This window comes from Rousettus aegyptiacus, unplaced genomic scaffold (genome assembly GCF_014176215.1).
Source record: "Rousettus aegyptiacus isolate mRouAeg1 unplaced genomic scaffold, mRouAeg1.p scaffold_m13_p_2, whole genome shotgun sequence".
Classification (NCBI taxonomy): domain Eukaryota; kingdom Metazoa; phylum Chordata; class Mammalia; order Chiroptera; family Pteropodidae; genus Rousettus; species Rousettus aegyptiacus.
In genome coordinates, this window is record NW_023416295.1 from 146,864,331 (window position 1) to 146,877,645 (window position 13,315).

The 13,315-nt window shown below is 34.6% G+C and overlaps 1 protein-coding gene and 1 pseudogene across 7 annotated transcripts in view; both read left to right on the top strand.

The window, feature by feature from the left end:
* Positions 1 to 13,315, top strand: part of ABCC9 (ATP binding cassette subfamily C member 9) — a 113,718-nt gene that overhangs the window by 88,764 nt on the left and 11,639 nt on the right. For all 7 annotated transcript variants that reach the window (XM_016140494.2, XM_016140493.2, XM_016140499.2 and 4 more), the window contains 4 exons: positions 9,079 to 9,180; positions 9,756 to 9,876; positions 11,076 to 11,206; positions 11,921 to 11,999. In XM_016140494.2, coding sequence (XP_015995980.2) covers positions 9,079 to 9,180; positions 9,756 to 9,876; positions 11,076 to 11,206; positions 11,921 to 11,999 — 433 coding nt within the window. The remainder of the gene's footprint in view (positions 1 to 9,078; positions 9,181 to 9,755; positions 9,877 to 11,075; positions 11,207 to 11,920; positions 12,000 to 13,315) is intronic.
* LOC118614454 lies at positions 6,212 to 6,329 on the top strand (annotated as a pseudogene).

Here is a 13,315-nt window from a genome sequence, read left to right on the forward strand (position 1 = left end):
ACCTGCAATTAATCATCTCCTGCCTTCTTCTGACCCGTATGAAGTAGGAGAATGGGCACAAGCATTGGCATTTATAGACTTGGTCTAGCAAGTTAATTTATTTGTGTCCCAGTTCGTCATCTATAAAATAAGAATAAGACTATATTCCTCATAAGGCTATTAGGATTAAAATAATAATATAAGTCTCTTAGAAAATGCAGTCAACAAATGTCCTTTATATGGATGGATGGATAGATGGATAAATGGATGGATGGATGGATGGATGGATGGATGGATGGATGGATGGATGGATGGGAACAGTACCTGCTTTGGTAAGTGGTTTATAAATCAACCAACTGGAGTATAAAGTAGGAGATAGGTGAGACACAAGTTCCTGGAGGGAAAGGCATATACGATTGACTCTTGAATAACACAGGTTTGAACTGTGTGGGTCCACTTACATGTGTATTTTTTTCAGTAAATACCATAAGTGCATTTTCTCTTCTTTATGATTTTCTTAATAACATTTTATTTTCTTTTAGTTTATCGCAAGAATATAGTATATACCTATAACATAAAATATGTGTTAATTGGCTGTTTATGTTATTGGTAAGACTTCATTTGATCAACGGAGGGCTATTAGTAAAGTTTGGGGGCAGGAACAAGTTATACATAGATTTTCAACCATGCAGAGGGTTGGCACCCCTAATCGCTACAGCATTTAGGGGTCGATTGTAGTTTGATCCACAGTATGAATAAGCTACTTTGGTGGTGATGAGTCGTCTGTAATCTTTTTAAAAAAATAATTATCTATCCATTTGTGAAAGGAAAAGAAGGTTGATCTGTACTATTGTAAGACACTCACTTCCACCGATTAAGTATCTCTGCCATATGCCATCTTTCTTTCAAAACTCAATAGACCAGAGAGGGCAGATGGTAAAGAGAATTTAATAAGGTTGAAATGAAAGCGCCCAAGTTAAAGTCTGAGTTGTTGATGGATGGATACAGAGTGATTGATACAGGCTGATATGGGATCTGTGTGAAATTTAGTTATCATGATTGTTCACTAGTTTACAGAGACTCTTTACCACTATATTAGTTATTATGTGGAAACTATTCAGAACATAATGCAATTATATTTCACAAATTTTAGATATAAGTATTAGTTGTTGATAAGAAATTTTTTTCTGGTAGTTGCAGGGCTCGGCAAAATGTATTCTGAATTACCTATAGAAAACATAAAGGCCGATGAAATGTTACTTAGGATTTACAACAGAACCAAAACATTATTTCTAGATCCTGGCCAGACCCTAAATTCTTTTTTTAAACTTCTGTTTGTTTGCATATTTGTTTAAATCTGTTTTCTCTAAGGAAAAGAAAATCATATCTAAGTAACAGAATTAATGATTAAATTGCTTAATCAAAGAGTGTCTGAAATCATAAGGGGAAAATGTCAATAGTTACCTTCGTATGTGATTTTCCAAAACTTGAAGATCAAGTATGCTTTTCAGTGGGTAAGTGTGTTTGCTGTGGAGTTGAGGTGGGAGTCTGACCTCACTCCTGTTTTTGCTCTTTAGCACTTCCTACTGTCAGGTTAATGGACAAGTGTTTAACAAGAATCTTCACGCAAACCATATGTTCTGTTCTCATAGCCAGAATATGAATATTAGAACCTTCAGACTGCCAAAAAAGGGAAGGTCAGGAAAAGTTAGAATAGAACAGCAGCCAGATTCAGAATGAGTTAGTTTAGTTTGCCTCACAACCCACAACTTTAACCCCCACATGATAGGCAGTCAGACCTGCCTGAAATAAAAGAATTCTAGTTTCACTTGTAGAAACCTAAAGAAAATATTGATATTTTCAACAGGAAGTACACAATCTGCCATTCATTCTGTTACCTTATAATACCTTTGTTGTTATGTCTTTTCTTTCTTTTCTGAGTATTAGAATCTTTCCAAGTTTTGCTATCTAGTTTCACTGCCAGAACTCTCCCTTAAACAAATACAAAAAGTGAAGAAATCCTCTGCTTCTAGTTCCTATGAATAAAAGTAAATTTTGGTAAGAAGCTGGTTGATTTATTGCAGTTTCAGGCATATCTGCTGACAGAAGTCAAAGTCTGAAGTCCTTTGTGTATGGTTTGTCTCCCTTGTCAATTGCATTTAAGTGCCATTAAGTTTTATGGGGGTATACATGCACACACACACAGACACACAGACACACAGACACACACACGCACACACCTTTGGACAATTCCAGAGATACAATTTCAAACCAGTCAGATTCACTCTCTTTCTGGTCTTCTGAGTACATTGAGAGTTTTTGTTAAGACTAGAATAATTGGAATATTACAACATTAAAATATTTAGTTAGATATAAATATGATCCAAAAACATAGGAGTTGAATAAATTAAGTAAATGACTCTTATTAAGAAATAACCTTTCTCCCAACTGTATGCATGTAACTGACCTCATTACTACTGTGCTCCTGAGAATGTGTTCACATAACTGGAGATACATTTCAGTTTGAAATAAATGAATCTTGTGTCTGAAATATGAATGCTGAGATACAGGACCTTAGAGACTAGGGTGTGAACTAATCTCTGAATCCCACAGCTGGACATACTCTGTCTTATAAGTCATTTAAAAAAAATAAGTAATGAAAACTTTTATGTGGGCCAGTGAATCTGTATTGATCTTATCTGCAGTATTAACACAACCCCCTTTGCCACATTACAAAGTAAGTTAACAAAAATATCTGCTTATATCAAATATTCATGGAGTTTCCAGAGCAGAAACACAACTAAATTGGTACAAGGAGGGTTGAGTCAGAAGAGGCGAGCAGGAATCTAGGGATTTCAAGAATTCTAACTCTTGGACTCATCACCTTAATAGTGAGAAAGAAGAGAAAACTTATAGCTTTCTGTCGCTATTTTTTTTTCTTCCCATTCTCTTCATCTTCATGTCTAACTCTCCAAAGTGATGCCACTGAATTAATTCTATGGACAGAAAATCTCAAGAAGGAAGGGAGGGAAAGCAGCGTAGAAACATTTTGTGTTGCATTTGGGAAGATCCCTGAGCTCCATCCAACTGTTGTTTCTTACCTAATTTATTTATTTAATTTTTAATACATGACTTTCCCTTCTTTCTTGGTAAGAGTTAAGACAGTCACAAGTTATTACCTTTCTCTAGGTAACAGCTTTCCCCATGGATGATTTAGCTCTGCCTACCATATTCATTTTGAATTGGGAAAGAAATATAAAGGTCAAAACATACTCAAATCAATAATGGACAAGAGTCTAAAGGAATAAAATAATTTGGCGGGTTAAAAAGTAGTTAGACTAAGACCACCCAGGTTGCTTTGGCTTTGGCAACAGATGGGAGTGTTTTTGCTCTGGGTGCCAAGTGAAGTGGGCCACAGTTGTGCGCAGTGTGTCACTACGTTCTAACCTTTGAATGCTGCTATGTTCTTTTGTTCAGCACAGCGTTTTCTCTTCGTCCCTTTCCACTAAACAGTTCCAGTTCTTTGGCATTGGTGTTTCCATTTGCAGAAATTGTGTAACTCTATCTAAAGGCTGTCTTTCCAAAGCTTTGTCCTGCTGTGTGGTGAGAGGGATAAAAGAAAATTTACATCAGGAAGCCAAAAAAAAAAAAAAAAAGTTCAGAATCAACAGGCTAAAGTAAAAATAGTTTTCAGGATGAGGTTACACAAGAGTATGTTTTGTGAAACAGTGCAAAACTTTTTTATGTGATCCTAACTCCACACAAAACAGGTGTCCCCTTATCTTGTTTTGGAGGCTCTAATATATTCTTCCAGACATGCACTGGTATCATAGGCTTCAAAGGACTATGTGAAGGAGAGAGATTATGTTGCTATTAACTTTTCACAGGCCTGTTTTAGAGATAATTAAAACTTTTACTATAATCTCTTATATAGATAGATGTTATGGAATCACTAGAAATCTGACAAGAGGCCTTGCTTTTGACATGGGAATCAAAGGCTTCCTTTACTGGAGGGGAGTATGGAATTCAAAAACTCGATAGAAGTTACAATTTATCATGGTATAGATAAAATGTCTTGTACTTGGGCCCTCATTGAGTGAGTAATTTGCATATGTACTAACTTCTGTTTTCTAAATTGAATCTCTTACGTCATTATACTCTTTTGACCATAGATTTTTTTTCATTGAATTGATTGGTTAGGATATGTAAGGCCTTAGCAGTAGAATAAATGCCGCTAAGTGATTCCTAAGTATTTGCTCTCCTGTGTGTACATTATTCAGACCATCTGCTTCTATTTTATTAATTTATTGCTTTTAAGCCATTTTGCTGTTCACATGTTTGCAGAGAAAAGAAAAGAAGGTGTAACTATAGGGTCACTTTGTAATTCATTAAACTTATTAAGTTTAATGGTAAAGGAAGTAGAAAATGGGAAGCTAATAAGCTCTCATGTTATCTATCAATTTCACACTTCTATAGTCCTATACTATTTGAAGAGAAATGATTAGAATCTAGTAATATTGCTATGAAATTTTTTTATAAACGTCTTGCACAAAGATCTTTTTTTCTTATGCAGATCAGGGTAAAATTCTGATCATATTCCTCAAAAGTTTTCCATTGTCTTGGAAAAAATGTTTTTGAGCACTGGTAGTAATCCAGGAGTGAACTGAAAAGTATCTAATTAGTATAACCAAAAGACAATACAATTAGCACTTTCTAAAAAAAAAGGATAAAGAATATTTTTATGATAAATAAAATAACTCTGTTACAGATACTGAACTACAAACATATTGGCTTTTAAGCTCTCATATCTACATGAATTTAGTAGACTATAGATTTCGAAAATGGATTTTCTCCTGAAAAAAAATTGTTATAAATGTATTTCAAAGGCTATGCCTTATTGTTGAAGCGTGAAAACATTATATATTCTTATATATAAAATTCAGCATATTTTACTTACTGCACTAATAGTAAAAACAATAATGTCTGATGATCATATTAAAAACTTCACAAGTAATTTTGAAAACACTAGCCATGTGAAAGAGATCCAGAAAGTATACATTGACTGTAATTTATTGATCAGCTGTTTTCCTTTCTCCCTTCATCTGTTTTCACTTCTCCTGCTGGCTCTATTGCCAAGATAAGGCTACCTATCTGTTACCAGAATTACCATTTAACTTTTTAGAAAATAGTTAGAATTATCATCTAATTGAATCTGTCATTTACTTCTATATAATGGATGAATCCAGGATATAAAGATTCCATAGTAAACTAAATTTAACAGAAAGAGAAAGAGATCGAGTACATAATATGTTGCATTTCTTTTATAATATTGATATTAAGCCTATAGTCTAATTTTCATTTATTTAGACTCAATGATTATTTTGCTGTTTCAGTATCTCAAATGTGGCCTTGTTCTGTTCCAGTCCTATTCATATCTGCTGTTTGTAACATAGAACATAGAATTTTATGAATTTTTCCTGCACAATGGAAATAGTAAAAAAATAATAATTTTAAACCGAATGATGAAGTTCGTGGCTTAAAGTAAAAGTGTTTTTCACTTTAGAAAAGCAAAGAACCCTTAACACTTATGCATAGCAGAGCTCTATAGAAGACAATCAGATTACAGGTCAAAGTGGGAGATTAAAAGTAAAACTTTTTATGAACTTCCCACCTTATCAAAAGCACATCCTTATAATGCTTTTACATGTTCAACTCTTAAAGTCTGGAAAAGAGATTGGAGGAGAACCAAATGATTCATAAGAATTCTTTAAAATTCAGAAGTCTTGATTTAGAAGATATTTGGCTCATATAAAAATTCAGTGACTGTTTTATGAAGGGATGAATTTACCCAGTCACTTATTCCATAAAGAATTACAATGTACTTAGCCTTATTCCTGTTACTGGAGATAACAGTGGTAAATATTCAGGTAAAGACTCCCTTCTCATGGAACTTCAATTCTAGTGAGAGTAGACTGACAATGACCATGTAGACAAATAGGCAAATACCATAATTTCAAATAACTCTAAATGTGTGGTGTAAAATAAGGCAATGGGATAGAGAACAGCTTCAGAGCTGGGAGTGGGGCCACGAAAAGACTGCTTCTCCAAAGAGGTTATATTTGAGTTGACCCTTAAGTGTTGAGAAGGAACCTGGTGTCAGAGTCCTATGGTACAAAAATTTCAGGTAGAGTTATTGGCCAAAATGAGGTTGATGTGTTCCTGATGTTAAAAAACAAATGGCCGTGCCACCCTGAACACTCTGATCTCATCTGATCTCAGAATCTAAGCAGGGTTGGGCCTGGTTAGTACTTGGATGGGAGACCACCTAGGAAGACCAGGTGCTGTAGGTGTAAAACAAAACAAAAAAAAAATTAGCTGAGTAAATTTTGAAGATCTAATGGCAGTATTAAGTGATTCGAGAATCAGGCAGCATCCTCTCTAGCAACTCAGAGAGTGCTCTAGGAGTTGTACAAAATGGAAGGCATTTATAGGAAGATGGGTGGGGCAAGAGAGCTATTAATAAAAGAAAAAAAAGGATTCTTTTGGTGCCTGAGACACCTTTCCTTTGGGAGGAAGAGAACAGAGAATGGAAAAGGCTTTTATCATGCAGATTGCCTCATTTTATTGGCGGGGGAGGGAGTGAAGGTTTGGATAGAGAGAGATGGGTTGGGATAATCATGTGATGGATTACCTTACTGGTGCTTGACCAGAAAATTTCAGACTAGTTGATTAAGATTATGTTTCTGGGAGAGGTTGAAACTGCAATTAGATCAGGTATTAAATCTAGGTTTGGTATCTGGTATCACAGACTTTTAGTATGAGTGATGCCATTTTAGGCCTGTGGTTTTCTCTTTAACACAGAACAGGAAAAACAGCATGGTTGGAGCAGAGTGAAGAATCAGAAAAGGATTGTCTGATAAGGTCACAGTAGGTAGGGTCTAGGATTCAGATATTATATCATATAAGACTTTGTAATTCATCAGAGTCTGAATTTACTGTAAGTAAAATAGGAAAGCATTGATAGCTCTAAACAGGGAATTTATAAATTGATATACTTTTAAAACAATGTATGAATGAATTAATAGATAGATGATGAATGAATGAATGGATAGATGATAGATGAGTGGTAGATGGATGAATGGATGGATGAATGCGTGAATGAATGAATGAGGCTGTTCATCCCAACAAAGTCAGCTGGGAGGACGTGGAAATAGAGATTAATAAAAGAAGTGCCTTACTTCAAATCCTTAATGTATACATTGCCCACAGAAATTTCTCAGAAGTCTAATGGCATATTCCTTATATCAAGCCAGAAGTACTTTGCTAGAAGTATCCTCTGGAACTAACTTCTGGGAATTATCACAAAAACTTTGAGTTTATTTAGAAAAAATAATATGAAAATAACAAATGTATAACATGATCTTGAAAGTACTAACTTTATACAAGAAGGCTGGAAGGAAGAATTTATATTGCTGTAAATATTTTAAAGAGTTTTGGGAGCATGTTGGCATTTATAAAATATAAAAAAGCAGTCCAAACTGGTTAGATTCTCCAAACATGTGGTTGTTGCTTCAAATAAAGAGAAAAAGAGGAAGAACTATCTGATTGGGATATGACACGTTATTAAAAAAATGGTTGCATCAGAAGAAGCAATCGAAGGGATATTTACTACTGTGAAATTTATTACTTTAAGGGATTAACTGCATGATTTCTTCCTTTATTCTTGGTATATATTATTGGAATTCTTATGGAATTAAATTTTAGTGCCTGTTTAACTTTGATGTTTTACAATGCACACAAACTTTTAAGCTTGCTTCAAACATTTGGAAATCATCCAACGGAAAGAAGACATCCTGACACATAGAGGTAGGGAAATGTAACTGGTATTTAATGTTTTATTCCTTTCAAAATCCTGTGAATTACGTATCATTTTTATTTTTCGAAGAAGAAGCTGAGTCTCATCGGGGTTTAAGTTACTTGTCTAAGCTCACTAACAGGTAATTGGCAAAGCCAGCATTCGACCCTAATCTCTGATTCCAAGGCTGGGATCATTGATTGCTCCCCAAAGTTTGATCTTTGGAACTGTTTTAAAAAGAGGCAGAAATGCACACATGTGAACTGATTTGAGAAACTTCATTCTTTGAAGTTATGGAATGTTAAGCATTCCATTACTATCATTAAAATGTTATCCCCTAGTTACTAGTTTTGTTTTGTTATTTTGTTTTTTGTTTTTGAGGGATCAGAAATGTGTCTAGCTAGAGAAGGCCATTACCAGTGAGATCAGACTTGACGTAATTCTAGAAATTACTCATGCCTGAAATTCTACCTACCTCTGGGACGTGTGACACATCAGCATGATAAATTTTAAGATTTTTTTTTTCAAATGAAAAGTCATAAGAATATCTAAGAATGCTGGGAAATGGGGAAGGAAGAGGTTGTTAAAAAATGGACAGATGTGGCCTGCCTTGCATTTGAGTTTATAGTACTCCTGAATTTTTTAAATTTTGCAAGAGTTTATCATTGAGTCATGGACAATTCAGATACTCTAAGACATGCCCACACTTCTAATTTTTGAGCAAATATAACCCTTATTCTTATTTACCTGGAATCTGGAGATTTCATGTCCAGACTCTGACAGAAAATTCAGATACGAATTTCAACGGGTTAACCAGAGGCAAATTTCTGCAAGAGCTTTAGGGAATGAGGAAGCTACGCAACCCTGACATAAACACACATGAAATTTAAGGGTGGTAAATCAAGTCCAAAAATAATTGCTTGTCTGGCAACTCAATGAAGTAGAAAGGGGAAAAAAAGAAACCTCATGTCTGATCCTGGTTGTGCTATAAATTTCAGCTTAATTTCTGGCAAGTTATTTAATCTCTGAACCCATATCTGCATAGATATAATGAAAGCATTGCATCACTCCCATTTCAGCCTGAATATTCTGAGTCGCAATTTTTCATAACTTAGGTAGGCTTCTTCTTAGCAGGCCATACAAGGAGTGACGTGTATTCTCTTAGCAATCACCTAACTTGATTGTGATTTTGCTGTAAGAACTTGGAAAAAATATTTTAACATTTTTGTCTCCCTTCTTTTTAGGATTATCTGGGGGCTTGCATTGTCCTCACTGCATCTATTGCATCTATTAGTGGGTCTTCCAATTCCGGATTGGTGGGTTTAGGACTTCTGTATGCACTTACGGTAGGTATGGATGAAAATCTCTCTTTTTGTGCAGTGTTGGAGTACTTTCTAAAGTTATTATCAACTCTTACTCATGGCTGTTAGAGGATAAATTTGAAATTCGTAACAAGATGACATTTGAAAATATTAGTAGATATGAACCCAAACCAGCATTTTAGGATAGCCTGGATTCATTTCTGTTATTGTGAACCAGTTTTTAGAAACTCCTCAGACCCTATGGTCAGAGCACCCGCAAGGTTTCTTGAGATTCCTGTCCCGAGTGTCTCACAACCCATTTGGGGACACTAAAATGAGTGTGAATATACATAACCGCTATTCTTTGTGTAGTGAAATCAGGACTTCATGAAACAGTTGACATTTGAGGACCCTTGAAGAAGAACAGACACCTTCTTTGCACACTTTATCCCATGGCATCCTCTCTGGTCTCTGATCTTCTGCGGCATTAATGAATTATAACACATGATGTACACAAACTGCCAAAGTCATTCTGTCTCCAAATATCCAGTGATTGCAAAAATTGATACTTCATTTTACATGTGTTCTTTTTTTCTTTCTTTTTTTCTTTCCTTATGTAGATAACCAACTATTTGAATTGGGTTGTGAGGAATTTAGCTGACCTGGAGGTCCAGATGGGGGCAGTGAAGAAAGTAAACAGTTTCTTGACTATGGAGTCTGAGAACTATGAAGGCACCATGGGTATTGTTTGGAATATTATTTTGTTTCATTTAAATGTGTATTTTATTTGAATATTAGTGGTGTGTCAGACATTGTCATTTTTATTTTTGCTCTCCACTTCAGCATGCAGACTCCTCTCTCATCTTGACTTTGCTTAATTAGGTACACCTGAGATGAAAAGACTTTTTAGGCCTGAAAAGTCTTAAATGCAACCAGAATCCAAAAAGATATTATTTAGTAATATTTAAAAGGAATCATAATAATATTTGGACTTTATTACATTAATTATCACCCCAAACTATGAACTATTGTATTTTCTTGCCCAAGACCTTATTAACTTAGATGTCAAGAAACTTGGATCTTAAAATACTGAGATTCTCAGCTTTGTTGGAACTAAATTGGTAAGAAATTCAATACAGAATAATCTCTCTTAACTCCAAGTCTCATGCTTAAAATGCATTCCTTTGCCTAAATCCTCCAATAGCTATCCAGCTCTTTAAGCACCAAACACAGATAACTTAGCTCAGACCAGTAGACCTTTCAACCCTTGCCCACCTACCTAGCCTCATCTATCATCATTCACCTATACACCTTTTGCTCTGCCTATGCCAACAGACCATGCTTTCTTTTTATTTTTGTTCTTCTTTCTGTGTATATTTGAAAGAAATTTCCCCCATGCCTTATCTTTTAAGACTCATCCCAGGCACCATCTCTTCTTGAAACCTTCCTGGGAGGATTACCCCTTTCTGTGCTCTCAGAACACCTTAGGTTGGCCTCCCTCATGTGACTCTCCATGCAGAATTGTAGACGCTGACTCACTTGTATGTTTCCCCTAGGACACAATGAGCACCTTGAGGCATCTTTCATCTCCATTTTCCTAACACCTTGTACAAAACCCCTCACATTTTAAACATTCAAAGGTTTGATGACTGACTGACTGAACAAATGAATCAATTTTATCTTGAATAGAGTTGAGTGATGGAATGCTGAAGAGACATGATGCTGTTGAATGCTCCAAAAATAAATACAAAAAGTATTTTAAAAGTTATTTATCAAGCAGCCTTTACTCTGACTGTAATTTTAGTTTAAAAAATATAGAACTTCATTAAATATTAATTTAAATTTAGAAAATAATTTACATGTTTGAATGTATAAATATATATAAGTATATATGTGTTTCCCCCACCTTACCCTCTGTTTTCTCCTACCCTATGCACCAGATCCTTCTCAAGTTCCAGAACATTGGCCACAGGAAGGGGAAATCAAGATTCATGATCTGTGTGTCAGATATGAAAATAATCTGAAACCTGTTCTTAAACACGTCAAGGCTTACATCAAACCTGGGCAAAAGGTATGAATTCACTGTCATTCATTTACTTCATACAAACCTTCTGATGGAACCACTTTATTACCACCTAAATTCTTCAGATATCCCAACTAAGTATATTTTTCTAGGCTCACATAATATTCCCCACCCTTTGCAAGTCAAATTATCTACATAAATGAACAAAGGAGAGATAGGGTCAGGATAAAAGACATGTTCTCTAAGTTGTATTGACTTTCATTAGTCTTCTATGAAAATCAGGAAAGCCAACAAAAGGCAGGCTTTTCAAAATTTCTGGCTCTCATAGCCGTAACAGACAGCCCCTTGAGAACTTTTGCATTTGTGCTAGCTCTAGTTTTAGAATTATTTATTTTAGTTATGTGCAGAAAAAAAATGGACTCATTCTACTTCTGATAAAATCGTTACTTTTAAGATAAAATGAAATATTTACTGATCTACAATATACTAAATACAAACATTAAGCCACAATGAAAAAACAACACAATCGCATAGAAATAAAAAGAGTAGAATGGAATCACCGAAGATTCGGTGAGAACTTCATGTTTTTAAATTAATAATGATCATTCTCAAAGGAGATCTATAAAAAGAATAATGATATTATTGTTAAGTATTTAAATAGAATTGTGTTTTGCACATGGTATCTTGTCTAAGTTAGAAATACTTTTGCCCATTTTCTGTCATGTGTCTGAGTCTTCTCTCTGAGTGATAGTTGCTTTTTAGGTGGGCATCTGTGGTCGCACTGGCAGTGGGAAGTCATCATTATCTCTGGCATTTTTCAGAATGGTGGATATCTTTGATGGTGAGTTACTAACTCAGTATTTTCATTGGCCATGTGGTGCTTTCCCTTTAAAAAATGCAACATCCATCAACTTACCTAATCCTGCAGAAATGAAAATCAAATATTTATAAAGACTTAATGTCCTACGGCCCATGGATTGAGGCAGGTATCCCATATAAACAGTCCAGAAGTAAAAAAAAAAAAAAAAAAAAAAAAAATGTAGAATTAGGGAAATAAAATTATCAACCCAAAACTCAGTTCTAAAAATTGTTATTAAAGAATTCTAGTAAACTGGTAAAATAAAAAACAAAGCCACCCATTTTGAATAGCGGTAGAAAGTGGTAGCATTTCAAGAGGAAGGAAGAGAAAGAAAGACAGTCTTATTTCCCACAAACTAAAAATATATCTCTACAAGGAGATAAGTAATTTTTCTTTTTTAAATATTGCTGTATGACCCTTACCATCATCTCCTTGATAACATTGTTTAATGATGTCAAATATTTTCTGAGGAAGCAACCTTTGCTGTAAAGTGCCATGTACATGTTGACAATATACAAAAATATTTATTCATCCATAAAATTATAAAAAGTATGACACAGAAATAATTTAATCTTTGCTTTAAAAAAAATGTCATGTTATTTAGTCTATCAAGTGGCCTATAAATAGGCCAGCTCATAAGCCATCTTGAATAAACAGGGATCTAATAATGTACCTGTCCGTCAGCTTCGGTAAGTGTTTACTATTATTATCTGTAATGATTATAATGATGATGATAGTACTTTACATTTTTATTGTACTTGACAGTTTATGTTATTTAATTTATTGTACAGAATAGCTCTATGATATAAAGAATTCAGTTTATGAACATGAAGTTGAACTGTGATAATGCAGTCTCTTTAGGGTTTAGATTCAGGAACAGAGTAGGTATCTGCTGCTGCATCATCAGCTTGCTCTTTCCATGGCTAGTTATAATACATCGATGCTTTAAGGATTTCCAGTATGGATTTGCATTATAAATCAGTTACATGATCCAAAGACAATTGATTGACACATTTCATTAAAAACTGTGATTTTGACTGAACATATTGGATTAGCTTGATCTTCATGAGTCCAGAAACATCATATAAGGCCCCGTATGGACTATCAATGACTTGTTCTCTTTTTAATAGTATTAGGCTATTAAGATTTTAATACATAATATATTATTCCTGAAAGAAAGTTTAAGCTAATCACCTTTCCTGCTCTCAAATGTAAAGCCAGCTGGAAAAAAAGACTCCAGTGGCCGTTCTTTACCTAGCACTCTCATCTCTTGGGTTATATTGTTTTTCCCCAAAGTG